The sequence below is a fragment of the Podarcis pityusensis genome (genome assembly GCF_964106645.2).
Source record: "Podarcis pityusensis genome assembly, chromosome: 1".
Taxonomy (NCBI): Eukaryota; Metazoa; Chordata; class Lepidosauria; order Squamata; family Lacertidae; genus Podarcis; species Podarcis pityusensis.
Genome location: NC_138028.1, coordinates 50355323 through 50372472, shown reverse-complemented (window position 1 = coordinate 50372472; position 17150 = coordinate 50355323). Strand labels below are relative to the sequence as shown.

Below are 17150 nucleotides of genomic sequence, written 5' to 3'. Positions count from 1 at the left end.
CTTCCCTTCCTAGCCCATGGCATAGAAAAGGGAGTAGCTCTGCCTGCCCCAGTGTCCCTGGGGTCCATCAGCTACATCTGAATTAAAAAAAGGAAGTCACAGAAATGGAACACACACGTATTTGATTTTATTCACTTGGGGTGGGAGGGAGAGAATCCATATCACTCCCCTTTGGACCCCTACACACAGCAGAGGCCCAACCCTGGCCACAACAAAGCTCATTAATACTACCGTTTTAACTCAAAGTACACAGACAGTCCAAGAAGAGAACCCTCTTCCAGTCGAGAGCACACCAGGCCAAACCAAAGCTCTGCAAACTCCTGGCCTTGGAAAGGAGCACTTTAAGACAAATTTGCAATAATCGAAGTTAAAACATCAGTGCATTTTCAGAACCCAGGGAGCAAAAAATGAGAAGTGGAGCAGACCCAAGGGGGCGGGGAAGAGATTTCCAGTAAGCCCATGCAGCCATTTACCTTCTTGGGGAAGTGTGCAAGGGGAAAGCAGGTCAATTGCACTAATGAATATGCAGATATGGAAATAGGCAAGATGTTGCTCCATCGTAAAGTGGGTCCTCAAGCTACCCTGATAAACCTCATCTCTCTCTCTAGCAAGAGCATCTTATTGAAACCAAAGTCATCATTCCAGTGTACTCTTAGTGGTTGATTTCCCAGTGAAGAGCGATTAGACAGACTTGCTACCTTAACAGAATGTACAACGGGCACGATGCAAGTCTTCAGATGAACCCACAGCTGCAACAGCAACTATCATGCAAGGTAAATGTAAAATGGTTACAACAGCAAGCACTGCTTCACGTGGATTGAGTTTCCCAGTGTGATGAGGAGATTCTTCTTCCAACAGAAGAACATAAACCAAGGCAGGGGGGAAAGGCATGCAGAAGCAAGAGGGGGCTTTGTGGCAGGATACCTTCTGTCCTGAACATCAAAGCAGCATTGTGGGATGGAAGAGAGCACTTTCCTCTTCTCCTGTTCTTCATCTACACCAGCAGAACTGTAACTGGAGTCATTTAAGAAAGAAAGAAACCCAGAATGCTGGGCTAGAAGGAGCAAAGGGGCAGCAGTGAAGCTTCGACAAGGGGAAGCCACTTTCCTTGAAACTACTTCCTTTCCCCACATGCACCACAGATGGGGCCATGATATTCAGGTAGATCTCGCTGGGGAAGGGAGGTCAGCAACAGCAGTGGTTGCACAAACAGCAACAGAGCCAGTGGACTGAGCGGCCACTGCCCCGTTTTGTTAGCAGTTTCCATAAAGGTCTGAAAGGGAAACCAAGAGGGCAACAAGGAGACGAGGCAACAGCAGGCCCAATAACCTCTTCATTCCTCAACTGAAGATGCTCTCTTCTCAACAGCATCAACCCATGGTTCAGGGTGTGTGTGTCAGGGTAAGAAATGTACGTTTCCCCAGCTGTCCAGCATATTTGCATAATACTGCAAATATCTTGCCCAGGCCCACCCAAGCATGCCTTGATCCTTCGCGGCTTGCTACAGATGGAGGCTTTAAAGTCGCTGCTCTCAAAAAGGGATCTAATTATATCACATTGGTTCAAGGCACGGCCAGTAAGAATAACCTTGTGCCAAAATCGGAACTTCCCCCTGTTCTAGAAGACAGTCTAGGTCCTGGGGATTCCCCACCATTCCCCTGTTTACTGCCATTTCCCTTGGAAGAGTTTCAAACACAGCTTCCTTCTCCCCTCAAACATATTCTGCTAATAACAGCCAGGGGCTGGGGGAAGTGGAAACAGCAGCAGCACAGAGGTCAATTGGCAACCCTTGTGCAGTGCGCAGCAGCAGCAGCGGGGGATTCTCTGGAAGGGCCAATATTCCATTAGCTGAAGGTTGGGGTCATTTCAAATAGAAAATAATGTCCAGAGAGTTTTTGAGCAAGTGCCAGGCATGTCCATTTCTCCTTCTCTCCTCAAGAAGCCCCTAGCCACGCTCGGCTAAAAAGCAATCCTGTTCAATTCTTCCAGGTGGACTCAAGGTGCAATTGGTGTTTCACTGATGGCCACAAGCTGCAAAGTCTCTCCTGAATCCTCAATATGAGCCATAGCGATCCTAAGAGGTGGGAGAGGGAGGACAGAAAGAGGCAACTTAGCACATTGCCCACAGAAATGATGCCATATTTATCGGCACCTGAATACAGCAGCTAACCCCCCCAAACAGTTAAAACTTCAGGCCAAATATCAGGACATAAAAGTGACGGCTGGATCAGGTCCATGGCCCATCTAGTGCAGCATCCTGTTCTCTAACGGCCAACCAGATATGGGGAAACCCGCAAGCGGATATGACAAAAGCAAGCCCATCCTACTAAGCTCTGAATAAGAGGCTTATGAACCATGTAAAAGGTTACTTTTGCTGGCAGAGAATTTCCATGCTGCCATCTCAGATCATTAAACATCTCCACTGTAAGCAAGGAGCTACTCTCACCAATAACATGAGAAAAGATCAGAATGAGAACTGGCTGTAGCCCCTGTCATCCCATCATTTGACAAACCAGCTTCTCGCACAGGAGCATTAGGGGAACAGCCCAAGTGTGTAAGCAGGTGAGCTTGAGGTTTGCACACACAGCGTTAAGTGTGGATGAGGCCTGAATTAAGGTTTGCGTCTTAACTTCTGTTCCAGAACTACAAAGTATAAAAACACCAGTTACTTTGCATATGTTTGCATCATCTACCTGAGTCCAAGTAGCTTTGCAAAAGCTGGGAATTTAAATTTAGCATACATGGTGCAGTAATTTATTATCTTCTAGTGGACTGACCAGCTAGCTGCTTTAGAAGTGTTGGAAACTTTTTGACCCCTACATGAATGAGAACGAAACAAAAGCCAGAGACAAGACATCACACATGGCTTCCAGGATTGTAACCTTCACTATCAGAGTTTGAACTCTGCGTGAGGCATTTAGAGCCTCTTGCCATGACTACACAACAGGCGTGCTACCTCACCTGAAGGGAATTCATCACACCATTGGCTAGAACAGCCATCTTGCCAGCAACAGACTTCACCCCTTGCTTGAACTGGGCAATATCAGCAGCAGGCAGTACATTTCCAATTGAAACACCACCTAGAGAGGCGGAAGGAAAAACAACACCATCAGAGAGTTCTGCTGTATGAGGAAGATGCTCATCTTATGGAAGAGGCCTTGCTGGCTGAGATCCTAGGTTGGGAAATCCACTAGGAGATCCTGTAACCCTGAGTCAGATATGTAATCTGCTCCATGATTTGACACTCAAGCCAGCCGAGCCCATCCCTTTCTGAGTAATAGGTGTTAAGGGCCACACCAGCCCCTTGGTGACAGAAGAAAACCCGTCTCTCAAGTTGTTTGCTGACATACCCGAGTTCCCTGTCTCAGACTCTCCAAACAGATCAGCAGAGCTGATGGCATTGCTGCCAGAGAGTTGTTGGAGTCGGGATCTGGCCTCATACTGGAAAGAGAAAACAAAATAAGACGCAGGAAACAGAAGCTGGTGGTTGCCAGGTAATGGGTGGGAACAGCCTGAAGACAGAGAAATCATCCAGCACTTGCCTCAGCATCAGCTTCCCGCCCAAAGAACATGTCAGACGAGATGGCTTTGGCCCCAGCAAACTTCTGTCGAGCTTCACTAGACTCTACTACTGAGATCTTGCTCTCTGTCTCTCTTCTGTTGGTGGGTCTGAGTGGAGGAGAAAGGAAAGCCCTGTAACAGCAATTCATAGAGTCACAACCCAGTGCACAGGTATTCGACCATGGCGAGAAAGTGGAACCGCATCTGTTCAACTCCAAGTTAGTTGGATGTCATAAGCCCCCTCAGCTAACAGCTATGTCATACACTGGATTGATTCACACAGCACATTAAACCACAGCTGAAACCCAGCCAGTTTTAAATGAATAAGCAGTGTGTCATGTTGCAGGCTGTTCCAAAGTTTCCACAGCACTCTTCCCGTTCCTGATGTGCCACAGTCAATACCAGGCAGAGTTGGGTATGTTTCCCCCGAAGAAACCACAAGTAGCTAGCCAAGAACAAACCCTTGTTACTGCTTGTGGTTTGGAGACAAATTTCAGGCCATGACCCAGAAGCTACAAGAAGCCAAACTCCGGCTTGTTTTGTCCACAGAACAGCAGAAGCAGGAGGAGCAGGCAGGGAGTGCAGTGAGAACCTTTCAGCAGCACGCTTAAGGCACATTGCTTGTTCACATTAAGCCACAGGTTTAGTGAATCGTTTTTCTAAACTATGGTTTCTGCAGTGTGTAAACCTGGTCACTATTTTCCTCAGTTAAACAAAGACAAAAGCCCCCTACTCTCAGCAGCAGCAGAGCGACCATCACTCAAGCAACCAGCATTTCTCAGTGCCTTAGTCAATGCATTGCTCTGAGATTCATTCATATTGATTGCAAATGTTGTTGTTATTACATTTATGCCCCACCTTTCCTCCTGGGAGCTTCGGGTGTCACATTAGGTTTCTCTCCCTCCCTGTTTTATCCTAACAACCACCCTGTGGGATAGGTTAGGCTGAGAAACAAGGTCACCTAGGGAGCTTCATGGCTGAGTGGAAATTTGAACCCTCATCTCTGAAGTTTAGTCCATCAGACCACAATACGATGCCATTTTGAAAGTGCTTGAGGCAAAATGCCTTGGGAAAGCCTATGAGGCCTTTTTGTTAGGTGCCGGTTAAAGAGCAGTCATATATGTCCCTGAACAGTTCCTTCAAGAAACTCCTTTCCAGATGGGACTCCATTCATCACTTTTACCTTTCACCAATGGGCCGAATACTGGAGATAGTGATGTCTGTTTCCTCTTCCCCTTTGTCAATCCCCCAGGTGTTGTCTGTTTCCCACTGCGAGCCAAAAGCATCTCCTATTGAGAAAGGATTATCTTTGTACCTATGAAAAAAAAAATGAGAGGAGATTTATCTAGGCCAGATAAAGAAAAGCTGGGCAAGAGCGAATGGCACTGCAGCCACTCAGTCTTACTTGGGTGGTCCGGATGTGAAACTTCCAGTGTCTTCAAACAGATCCAGCTGGGACCGAGAGGACTTTGCAGTCACTGGTGTTTCTTGCTCTATCATTTGCATCTCGGAAAGGACAGAGTGCGAGATGGAACTAGGAGGAAGAAGACCAAGATAAAACCCTACTGGCAGAGCCCAACACCTACCTCTCACCATTAGAACTACATTGGCTCAAAAATAAGGCCCAAGTCAATCTAGTCTGCCTCCCTTTAAAGGAGCTCAAGGTGTTACTCATCAAATTCTGCAGGCAGCCTCCCATCCTGTCACTAACCAGACCTTCTGGCTTTTCAGAAAGGCTGCTACATCACTTCATTAAGGCTGTGCTCTGAGCTAGCCAGAATGTAGAGATCATGGCAAAAGCAGATGTGAGACTTATGACTGCAAGCAGGGGTTTCTCATTGCTTTTACTGTATACAGTCTGGGTGGGTAATAAATAAACAGTGAGGGAGCCAGGACAGTGTCTCATTTTCTAAAGATACAAATTTCATTATACCTCAGATCAGATTCTACAAGATGGAAAAGCAGAAGAGCCACCCAAGGCTGAAGATCTATAGGAAAGAAGTAATCTTTTGATTGGGGCAAATGTAGATTACACTCAAGGCTAATATTCAGGATTCACAAGCCACTCCAAATGGAGTAGACTGGAACTCAGCTCACCAATGATGTACTCTTGAACCACAATCTTCCTGCCTATTGAGACAGCAGCAACTAAACCCCCAAGCGATCTTGGGGCAGATGTTACACTAAAATCTACGCACTCGGCACATTCTCTTTGTTCTTCATGTATAGCAAATACCTCCTGGACACCAATCCCATGCCCAGTCTCTCAGCTTGTTCACGCTTTTTTCCTTCCAGGTTCTGGAGTTTCTTCTCCTCCTTCTTCCGATCAATCTGCAACTCCTGGTACGCCAGTCTCATTGAGGCAACTCTGAGGGAGACAACAGAATAAACTGGCAGGGGAGTCCAGAATACATATAAACTACCCACATATCTCATCATTCTGAAATAGGAAATGGGTAAGCAGGAAAGACTTTACGCCCTCAAAAAAGCTCAGGCCTGGGCAGGACAACACTTATTTAGTCCTGACTTTGTTATGTGCCAATTGCTTCATCATTCCATGCCAAATACAAGTTTTCCTATGAGAGGAAGCTTGTCCCAATAACTCTGCATGCAAACATATACAGATGCTAACTTGAGGATGCTGCAAGTGTGCCTCACTTACAGGGACTCCTCAGCTTGCTTCTTGCACTCTGCAGCCTGTTGTTCCCTCATCTTTTCAGCCACCTGGGCCTGTCGTTCAATTTCAGTGAAACTCTGGCTGCTCACTTTTTGAGCTCCAAGACCCTTTTTGGCCCCCAGCTGGAAGAAACAGAAGCAGAATAAAGGTTCCAAGAAAAGCCACAGTGAGCCTTTAAAATGGCAAAACCAAAGGATCAATTACTGCAAATGATGCAAGGGGCGCAGAGAGTGTCAATGAACAAATCTGGCCAGTTCAAGACAAATTTGATAGGCCCCTCCAAATGCTGAAAGGGAAGATTTAATGGATGGGAATCCTTTTGCGTTCAGCAGGCCAGATCCTTATCTGTCCCTACCCCTGCAAACCAACTGTGACAGTTGCTTGGTGCAACCCACCTGTTAAAAGTTGTTTACACAGGGCTTGGGAACTGCAGCACAAGGGGCTTTGCCATCCCTATGCTTAGTTACCAGTGCTGAGCACAAGGCTGGCCAAGCTGCTTTCTGCAGAGATCAAAGAACCATAGAGTTGTAGAGCTGGAAGGGATCACTTGCACTGCAAGAATCAAGTTGGCTACATGATTGCAGATGGCCTGCATGATGCAGGTCCGCCCCCCATAGGAAACTTGGGTTGTGCAGCCAAACTTGCCACATCTCTGACTGCCCCACAAATCTCATCATATGGTATGGGTCAGGCAGACACGGTTTGGGGAAAATAGCCTCACAGGCCAAATTTGGCCTACAGGCTGCAGGTTCCCCACCTGAGATAAACAGCTGCTCACTATTTTGCAAGCTTTGCTATATGCAATTCCACTATTTCCTCGTCTGGTGTACTTCATATGATGTTTGAAATTTTATAAGTTTACCAATGATGCAATCTCTCCCTGCCTCCCCCACCCAGCTTTTTCAAGCTCATTCTGAATATTTCTCTATATGCACAGTATTTGGTTGTGTGTACAATCACTGAAATGAAATCCAGTCAAGAATCAGGCAGATCCCTGGCAGCATTGATACCCACAAATACAATACAATACAAAACTGATTAGAGAAAATCCTTATTAGGTACTCAAGGCAAATGGCAAGGCCATTTGCTGGGTTGATGTGGACTGGGGAACAAATCTTTATCAGAAAAAAGGAAATGTGTGTAGTTAGAGAGACAAAGTCCCTTTCAGCAGACATACCCCTTTCTTAGTAGCACCTGGCTTCTTCTTTCCAATGAGTGAAGGTTTTATTTCTGCAACAGGGAAAAATAATGAGCAGACATGAAAGACAGCAAGAAACCTGCTGTTAGTCCCAACACTAGTAGCAGTTATTTAAGGCTTTTGTGGCACAAGGAAAGCTATGCCAAGTGTGCCAGATGCATAGTTAATACACCCAACAGCTCTGGCAGCAGCGCAGAGAAATCCAAAGGCAGTATGACAGGCCACACCATGCAATTTCAGATTAGCCGCTTTGTGGTCCCCCTTCCTGAGTTGAAAAAGCAGCATAAAATCATGCCAAGAAGTGGTGCTTCAAAGAATCTGGTTTGAAAAACTAGACTGATTTCCCAATATGTTACATATATTGCAACAAAAAACTGGTGCTTGAGAAGCCAAAGGGTGCCTGGTAGCTCATGAGCTCAGGTTGGCCTTGGAGAAGAGCTCTAGTGGCAACAAAGCACTGCTGTAGGACTGAAGCTGCATTTGCTAGGGAGGCTGCTCAGTATTCCTAAAGCAGTTAGCAACGCAAGTGCCTCTTTGAAACGAGCCACGTGTGTCCACTTGGCTGACTGCAAAGATAGCAAAGAGCAGGATGGATCCTCAACTTCACTAGTGAGGAAGATCAACTTCCTTGAAATGACAATTTGAATGTACAAGACAGACAACCCCTGGCCTGGAGGCAGAACCACAGAAAGAGAAGGCAGAGGCAAGGCACCACAAGTAGCCAGTGCAGGCCCTTAGCCAGTTACCTCTGGCAGGAGCAGCCCCTTGCCGAGACAGACACATGGATGCGTCTGAGGAAGAAAAAGACATGTACATGTTGGAAACTAAAATGGTACGTTCTAGGTATAGTCTGGGCTCAGGAGAGATCGAAACACATCTTCCACAAGAAGGCCCAAGCAAAATTGCAGGCACAGGATACTAGCATCTATAGGCCGGAATCAGACATTGTGGTTTATCGGACCAGGCACAGATCCTGTGCACGCAAGCTCTCTCTGTCCTTCTCCCCTCCCCCCCACTGCTTTGATGAAGGCAACCTAGTTCATAGTGACATCTGATCCAGAAACTGTGCTTTAAGGTCCTCCTCCAAACCAAGTCCGATTCTAGTTTCATATTCTTGAGCCCGTAAAGTACAGTTTCCCTGTTTTGACATCAAGGGAAACTGTGGTTAGAATGCAAGGTATCTTTGCCAAAGTTGAATGGATATGGGGAGGAGCAGCAAACATGCATGTAACTATTCCTGGTCCAATACACCACGGTGTAGCAGACTGGATTGTTAAAATCAGAATCAGATCATAGTCTTCAATAATAGCTAGTTCTTCTTAACAAATAAGTCAATAATAGTTCTAATTTGCATTTATTCACTCGATACTACCCCAGTCCCCCTTGTGAATTTTTGCTTTTGACCTAAACAAACACTGGGATCTCAAGGTCAGAAGGAACAGGCCATCCAGAAATTGCAGAATATATGGTATGCTGATACCATATATGGGAATAGTCTCCAATATTGAATAAAATCTTTTTCTTAATTCTGTGCAAGGATGAATGGTCATCTTCATATTTGAAGGCCGTTATACTGATGCAGCAGATTTGCTTTTTGATGCTCTGGAGGGTAGGGTCCAATCCAACAAATTAAAATTACAAGAAAGGGGATTGTGACTAAAAATTATGAAGAGCTTCCTGATGGAACAAGCAGCTGACAGGTGAACATACTTGTGTGGAAGTGAGAGACTCTCTTTTGTTAGAAATCTCTAAGCAGATGTTGGATCACCCATCTGGCATGGTTTCAAATTGGATGAGGGGATTGAGATTCCTGCACTGAAGGGTCAATTCTCTAATTTTATGCCTAACGGCCAATTTCCTCTACCAGCCAGTTGGACTAGATGATCTTTAGGTATATTCCAACTCTATAGTTCTAATTTTCAAAAGTGAAACTTTTAGAAGTGACCCAATTCCTTCTCCAGAGTCAGAAGCTCTGGCCTCCCTTACCTGATTCAGCATCTGAAATAAACTCTGTTGTTAATGCAGACCATCTACTCAAATTAAATGGTGAGCCACTGAGACATTATGTTTAACATAATAGGAAACAAGGGAGCTTACACTTACCAAGAGATCCTTTAGGAGAAGTGCTCAGCAGGTCAATAGATGGACCCTGGTCAGGCTCTATGGGCAAGAGCACACACACTTATTTTTTAAAATGGCAACTAAGGTAGAGCAAAGAAGATGCATGTCTTGTGTCCAGTATCTTGGACAATTAAAATGATTTTTTTCTCATCCCACAAAATGTTGATGCTCCAGGACCACTGCTTACTATCCAGAAAACTCCCTGCAGGAAATTACTGGACAGCTAGTAGAAACCACCAGAGTCTCACTGACAGTCAAGAATACACATCCCCAAACTCGGCCCTCCAGATGTTTTGGGACTACAACTCTCATCATCCCTAGCTAACAGGACCAGTGGTCAGGGATGATGGGAACTGTAGTCCCAAAACATCTGGAGGGCCGAGTTTGGGAGTGCCTGGTCAAGAATATTCCAAGCAACAGAACTGCTTCCACACACCTGATCCTTTTTAATCTATATAGAAGGGGTGGGGAACCAATGGCCTTCTATATATTGTTGAACTCCAGCTCCCATCAGCCCCAAGCAATGTCATCACTGATGTGGGTTGATGGGAACTGTAGTCCATCAACTTCTGAAAGACAGAGGTTCCCCACCCCTGCCCTATAGTAATAATAATAATAATAATAATAATAATAATAATAATAATAATAATTTATTATTTGTACCCCGCCCATCTGGCTGGGTTTCCCCAGCCACTCTGGGCGGCTTCCAACAAAGATGAAAGATACACTAAAATGTCACATATTAAAAACTTCCCTGAACAGGGCTGCCTTCAGATGTCTTCTGAATGTCAGGTAGATGTTTATCGCTTTGACATCTGATGGGAGGGCGTTCCACAGGGCGGGCGCCACTGCCGAGAAGGCCCTCTGCCTTGTTCCCTGTAACTTGGCCTCTCGCAGTGAGGGAACCGCCAGAAGGCCCTCGGAGCTGGACCTCAGTGTCCGGGCAGAACGATGGGGGTGGAGACGCTCCTTCAGATATACTGGGCCGAGGCCGTTTAGGGCTTTAAAGGTCAGCACCAACACTTTGAATTGTGCTCGGAAACGTACTGGGAGCCAGCCAATGTAGGTCTTTCAAGACCGGTGTTGTATGGTCTCGGCGGCCGCATAGGAAATGCAGGACTCCTTAACTTAAGTCACGCAACGTAAACACCCTTTTCCAAGAGAAAAATAAAATGTTCACTTCAAGAGAACATGGGTATGGCTGCCAAACGTTGTGGAGAGATGCCACAACATGCATGCAACAATGAAGCAATTCTTCAATCCTCTATATTGACTCATGTGTTACACTGCACAGATCCTCTGCTCATCATCCATCCTGAGAACAAGCAAGATCAAGTGTCTTTCCAGCCAGGCTAGGAAGATTCAAAAGGGGCAAAGGCGCTAAATAGCGATACTCACGTTGAACTTCATTATTCTCAGTAGACTTTGCTGTTCTCTCCAATTCTAGCGAAGGCTGCACTGTGCTCTGGCCTGTTTCAACCACATCCCAGGTATTACAATCCTTAAAAGAAAATGAACTGGCCCTCAGGAAGATGCAACAATTTGGATCGGACAGTACAAATAGATCAAACTCAGAAACCCTTGCTTAACAGGATATGCATTTCAAACGCATAACACCCAGTAAGCATTAACAGTGTTCTCAAGTATTACAATGCATGCCCTCAAGGTGGCTTCTTGTGGGGAAATCTGGAGCCAAGCCGATTTAAGACTCAGGCCATGCTTTCCCATATCTTTAGACATAATCTCCTCGGTGGCAAGAAACAGTTTTGGAGAAGGAAACCCAATCCCTTGAGACCAGCTCTACAATCCTAAGCATGCTTAAGTAGATGGTACCCTGAAATCAACGGAACCACCAGTTTAGAGTCAAAGTGGAAATCTGCCAGTCTTGCCCCTGTACTAGAGAGAATGCATTCTAGACGGGAAAGACATAAGCTATGAATCATCTTGTTGAACAAAACCAAGAGTTCATCTAGTTTAAAACTCCATTTCTAGGAAGCTCAGAAGCAGTGCAGAAACTAAAAGCAATAATCTCTTTGAACCCAGGATCCAGTATCTGGAAGTATACTGCCCCTGAGCAAGGTCAGGGTGGGGAGATCCTAAGGAAAGAGCCCTGCTTATCCTTTGTGAACAAGAAAAAAAGAAGAAGAAGGGAAGGGAAGAAGAAGTAGTAGAAGAACACAGGCTCTGCACGAACAGGAATCCCAGGGTCCATCTCCAGTTGGAGGGTTGTGGGTGGCGGGGCTAGGAAGACCACCTCTGACTGGAGAACAGCCAACACTCAAATCAAAGAAGACTGAGCCAAAAAGACCACTGATCTGACTCCGTGGCCATGTCACACCAAGTCAGTTCATGGCTTAGCCTGAACGCACTGGCTCCCAAAGAGGAGGTTGCAGCTACTTTGCTCCTCCTCAGGCTTTGTAGGTCAGCACAGCACCTCAGCTAGGGTTTGGCTCAGTTTGTCATTCGAACCTGGGACTATGCTTAAGGTCTCTCTTCCTTAACTACGATCTGTAGCCAAAATTTTTCCTAAGGTTACAGGTGGTGGTCAAGGAGGAAAGATCTTCACCACAATCCAAGCCAAACCTTGATTACTGTGACATGCAAACCAGGCCAGTTTGCATGTATGAATGTAAACAACCACCTCAAGGAGGCAAACCTAGTGAATATGGCAGGTCCAAACCACTGAGCAGCATGGCCCCCCCAACTTGTTCTATGTAGGTCACAGAGTTTTGGATCAAATGCATTCATGACCTGTAGTTCCCCCATCAATGAAGGTTTCTGCTGGAAAGGGGCAATCCAAGTTGGCTCAACACACCTGTGTATGTTCCAAGAAAAAATCGGCATCACTCTTTTCTGGGGAGTGACCTGGAGTTCCACTCAGCCCATCGATCAGGAGCTGGAAAAGGAGAAAATAGTTTGTCGTATTCAGTAGCAAGCACCATGGTCCCTGATCCTTCCCAACAGCAAAGAGGCTCATCTGCACTTACATCATTCCCATACTTGGCCATCGCAGCAGTTGCCAGCTGCCGGATCTTCTCCCGGTACATCTGGGCTGCGCGGCTATTATACTTGGCACTGGCATCTGTGGTGGTGCAACCATACTGGCGGAAAAAGGCAGTCTGGCCGGGGTGGAGAGGAAATTTAGTTGAAGTCCAAGATTAGAAAAATGAAGAGCAAATGAAACAAACGGGTGACTTCCTGCAACTAAAGGGCCCAATTCCAGACACAGACCTGCAAGAATTCAGCTTTCTCTTGGAAGCAGGAGTTTCAGGAACACAGGTCACCGTGTTCTTTTATTTTATAAGCAGGTTTGATAAATATTTATTAAGAAAACACCAACCACCTGACTATGACAAAGAGGAGAATGGTAAAAAGGTCCAGGCATGCAACCAAAGATCATCAACTTCAAATGGCTCCTTACCGCATTGGCATTGCTACCCACTTGCATACACCTCAGCTGAAACCAGCTCCAGTTGAAATCAAGCTCTGTGGACCTGACAAGAGAACAAAACCTGGAGTCATTATCTCAGAAAAGTTCACCAGATCAGGCTCAGAAGGGTTTGAACAACATAATACACAATGGAAGCAGATCTCTGGGAATATATGTACTACTGTTAGTGCCCCTAAACCAATAAATATCTCCCATGTTAGTTTCCGGGTGAGGGCAGCGGCCAGAGGTGTACCTTGGTTTCCTTGTGCCCTTGGGCAAGGAGATGTTGTACCAGTGCCTCTATAGCCAGGAGAGAGCAAGGACCAGAAACTCAAAAAGTCTGCTTTGCATTGCCTTTTGTACTGCACCAGTGACTCCCTTTGTGGCCATCAGGGTCAGATCTGCTCTGCTCCACACCTCCTCCTCCTCCATTGGTCCATCTGTCTACCTTCCTCCCTCCACTCCCTGCTTTCCCTTCTGCCTCCTTCCTCCCTTCCTTTTTCCTCCTCCTGCAACTCTTACCCACTCCATGTCTTTCTTCCCTAAGCCTTGCTAGGCACTCCACTCACACTTCTGACTGGGAAGGGGGCACCACAGGGTTGCTGAGATGGCCCATGTCAGCAACCGGATTCCTCTGGTGAGGGCGCCCAGATTCCTAGCCACTCCAAGCCAGATGGAGAGATGTGATTTTTGTGCCTCCCTGACCCTGCGTCCTTGGTGGGGGCCAACCTGGCCAACCTCTAGGTACACCCCTGGCAGTGGCTCATGTTGTTACCAGAGCTTTGACCCAGTTGTATTTGGCTGTTTGAACTCCTTCAGTCTGGCCTGTTAACCAGAATAATTTCAGACTGAATACAAGGTAGTGGGTACCCAATAATTCAGATGCAAAAGTGTTGGCAAGGAGAATATGTTTTGAGCACACGAGCAAAAAGACTCTTCAGATGTATCCAGCTAGCATGCATTTATCTTTTTTTCCAAGAAACACACAAAAATACCAAGTGGACAATTTTTTGGATTAGGGAAAAACAAGCACACACAAAGGAAGACAGCTTGCTTCTCTTAGGATCTTCTGTTGAGGCCCTGCTCTGACTTCTTTATCAGGAGTGCACCATGAAACAATAAAGGAGGGTTTTTTCAGTGGTGGTATCCTGGCTATGGAATACCATCTCCCAAGGAGGAATGCCTGGGACCAACTTTACAAGCTTTTAGATGCCAGATTCAGACACTTTTATTCAACTAGGTATTTTTAAAAGTATATAGGTCTCAACATGTTTTGAGCTTTTATTTGTTCTTTTGTGTTTTGGTTTTTTGAAATTGTATTATGAATTACATTAGCAGTGCCCTGAAATCTGATCCAATGAAAGGAGGGACGGTATAGAAAGCTTCTAAATAAATAAATGGCTAATTTCAAAGATACAAAACTAATCTCAGTATGTGCTGGTCAACAATACTTTAAAGAAGCGTTTGTACTCTCTGAAATAATGTTTTCTCCCCCCCCCCAAAGAAAATATTGGGGAAGGGATGTCTGTTGTAGGACAGGATATGTTTACATGCTCTTTTTATTGAAAATTAATTTTAAAATATTTTTAAAAGCAGCAGCAGCAGTGTTTGTACTGTTGAAATAGATGTAATGGCTTTAGCACTGCTGTCAAGCAGCTCTACAGAAACTTCTTTGACATGTTCTTCAAAGCCTTATCTAATTTGTGTACATACTTCTATAGGCTCATAAATACAGGAAGAAATGGCCATGAAAACCACCAGAGAGAATTATGCACTCCAGAGCTTGGGAAAGCTGTTGTACCCATACTTTGTACATTCATTTACTAAAATAGAAATACAGAAATACAAATGATTCTAGCTGATACACTTCTAACCAATGAAAGTTTCCTCTAGATGTATGAATTTCATTTCTCCTGGTATGGTACTGTCAGCCATGAGATACTCAGAAATCAATATGTATCAAATATCTCACTTCTGTCACATGACACAGCAGCCAGAAGAAGCTATGTACTTCTTGCTTTGCCAAAATTGCATGGTCCTGCTCCAACACAGAATTCTACTTTCCTTCTGTTCACCGAGGACAAAGAGAGAGCATTTCAGGTAAGGAACTATTATAAGAGCCAAAGAGCTTACACTGTAAGAACAAGAACTAGGGCTAGCTAGCTAGCCTGTGTGAGTAATCCGATACTCTCACAGAAGTAGGTCAGGTAAAGGGTAAGTGCGGGCTTTCAAGCTTCACAAATGTATTGAAATGAGACAAATACTTCAATGTATTAGAAGTCAGCCAAAAAAAGAGAACGTGTTAAAGGGTCTGTTCAAGCATGTTCACTGCTCAGTTTTTATATAACATAAAGTGCAATAAAGTCAGAGATCAAGTGTTAGAGATGGACAGCTTTTATGACCATTGCACATCACCTCAAATGTAAAATCTTTCAACAGACAGCAGTGGAGGAGTGTCAAGTGGTGGAAAATTCAAGTATGAAATCAGTCTCAGTGTACTACAGTGAACAGTTGTTATTTTTATACATTGCCAAGGAAGGAGGAAGCTTTACAGAATTCTAACACGGCCCCCAACCCCAATGTTTTCTTCCACTGGTGTGGAAACAGGTTTTTAACCAAAGGAATGCCTGTAGCAACTCTCTTCCTTCCATAGCTAATCACTAGGATTGTTGCATGGCAAACAGAAACATTTTCTGAAATGATGATTCCCTCTTTTTGAATTTCCCTTCAAATGCTGTATAGGTACAAACAAGCATGCACTCACTACAACACAAAATATTAACTAATGCCACCTATAAAATGACAATAATACCAGAAAGAAACACACAAATCTATCACTCAATTTGCAGAAGTATATAAATAAATTAAATAGTGCAAACTTGTATGCAGTCACACATGTGCAAAATAATTTTTAAAGATCATAGCAATCAGCAGTGCATTTTCTGAGTATCATAACTACATCTGTAGATGAACGGAACATTACAAAGAAGTTCATTCAATACTTGTCTAACTACGAAAGTAGCCATCTCTTGTTACGAAAGTAGCTATCTCTAAGTCATCAAGAACAAACTTCACCACAAATATATTACAGTGCTTTTTTCTGGGGGTACTCAAGGGTACCCAGTAATAGCAACTTTTCCTTCCAGATGTTAAAAGTGTGGCACTTATTGCAACAACTTCATGGTGAGTACCAATCTGTATAATGAACTATATAAATATCCTGCCTGTTTTCAAACAGCAGTACAATGAACAAGTGAGAGAAAGGGGATTAGGCTATTCTTAGGATCCTCAAAGATTACCTAATCAAACACGTTTTACTGCACAAGAGCCATTTTAGGAGTAAGCTAAGTACCACAATTACACAAGACACTGGAGTTGCACACAATGAGCCACGTTGATCGTTGGTCCCCTTACGACTAAAGCAGGGATCCTGTATCTCTCACGTTCCTCATCTTACCTCCCACCCCTCCAAAAACAAACAAAACCCTAGTACTCACCGGATAAAGCTGAGATGCACACCCAGCGACCGGTGAACCCCAGAGCAGTCAATGCAGAGAAACACTCCATAGGTGATGCTGGCCCAGCTCGGGTTCTTCGCACCGCAGTCAAAGCAAGACTACAAGAAACAGAAGAGAAGCTAGGAGGAAGACCAACAGGGAGCCACCGGGAAAGGAAGGACAGCAGGCCAGCTTCCTTATAGGGAGCCAGTATGTCTGGTCTGGCGCCAGTGACTCTAACTATGACGAGTCTTTCCCCACCCTGTAGCTTGAAACGAGGGGACTGCGGGGATGAAACGGGCCGCTGTGCTTTGAGGGGACGCAGGTGCCGTCCTCCTTCAAGGTCTCAAACCTCACGGCCCCAGCCCTGCCGCAGGTGGACGGGGCACTGCGGCGGTGTCAGAACCGAACCGGAAGGGGACGGTGGGGAGGGGAGACGCTGGGCCGGCGGGCGTCTGCCCTCGGGAACAGCGGCCAAAGAGACACTCCAGAGCCTCCTGCCTCAACTCCCCGCGCTCGGTACCTTGTTGGGCGGCGCAGACCTAAGCCGCTTGAAAAGGGTCTGAATCTCCGACTTGCTGGGCCCGGCCGCCATGTTTTCTTTTTCCCAGCACCCACCGCGGCCGGCAACAGGTCGCCGCGGGGACCAATCCGCGCGCGGGGTGT

General features: G+C 45.5%; 1 protein-coding gene across 2 annotated transcripts; it reads right to left on the bottom strand.

Moving 5' to 3' along the window:
• Positions 1-105: 105 nt before the first annotated feature.
• Positions 106-17135, bottom strand: ARFGAP2 (ARF GTPase activating protein 2). Of its 2 annotated transcripts, XM_081020968.1 has the most exons (17): positions 17008-17135; positions 16485-16603; positions 12979-13051; positions 12545-12676; positions 12373-12453; positions 10956-11058; positions 9540-9596; positions 8183-8227; positions 7416-7468; positions 6224-6360; positions 5798-5929; positions 4967-5095; positions 4745-4876; positions 3543-3669; positions 3351-3441; positions 2962-3080; positions 106-2074 (listed from the first exon to the last, which is right to left on the bottom strand). In XM_081020968.1, exons 1-17 carry the CDS (start codon positions 17077-17079, stop codon positions 2054-2056), a joined length of 1623 nt encoding a protein of 540 aa, XP_080877094.1. In that variant the 5' UTR covers positions 17080-17135; the 3' UTR covers positions 106-2053. The 2 variants fall into 2 exon arrangements, with proteins under 2 accessions (XP_080877094.1, XP_080877095.1); XM_081020969.1 differs by lacking the exon at positions 8183-8227.
• Positions 17136-17150: the final 15 nt, after the last annotated feature.

Excerpts from the sequence above, each read along its gene's own strand:
- ARFGAP2 (XM_081020968.1), bottom strand. The coding sequence starts at position 17,079 with ATGGCGGCCGGGCCCAGCAAGTCGGAGATTCAGACCCTTTTCAAGCGG. Across the intron at positions 12,454-12,544 it reads TGGCCAAGTATGGGAATGAT|CTCCTGATCGATGGGCTGAG; the intron begins GTAAGTGCAGAT and ends CTCCTTTTCCAG. Across the intron at positions 11,059-12,372 it reads TTTTCTTGGAACATACACAG|GATTGTAATACCTGGGATGT; the intron begins GTGTGTTGAGCC and ends TTTTCTTTTAAG.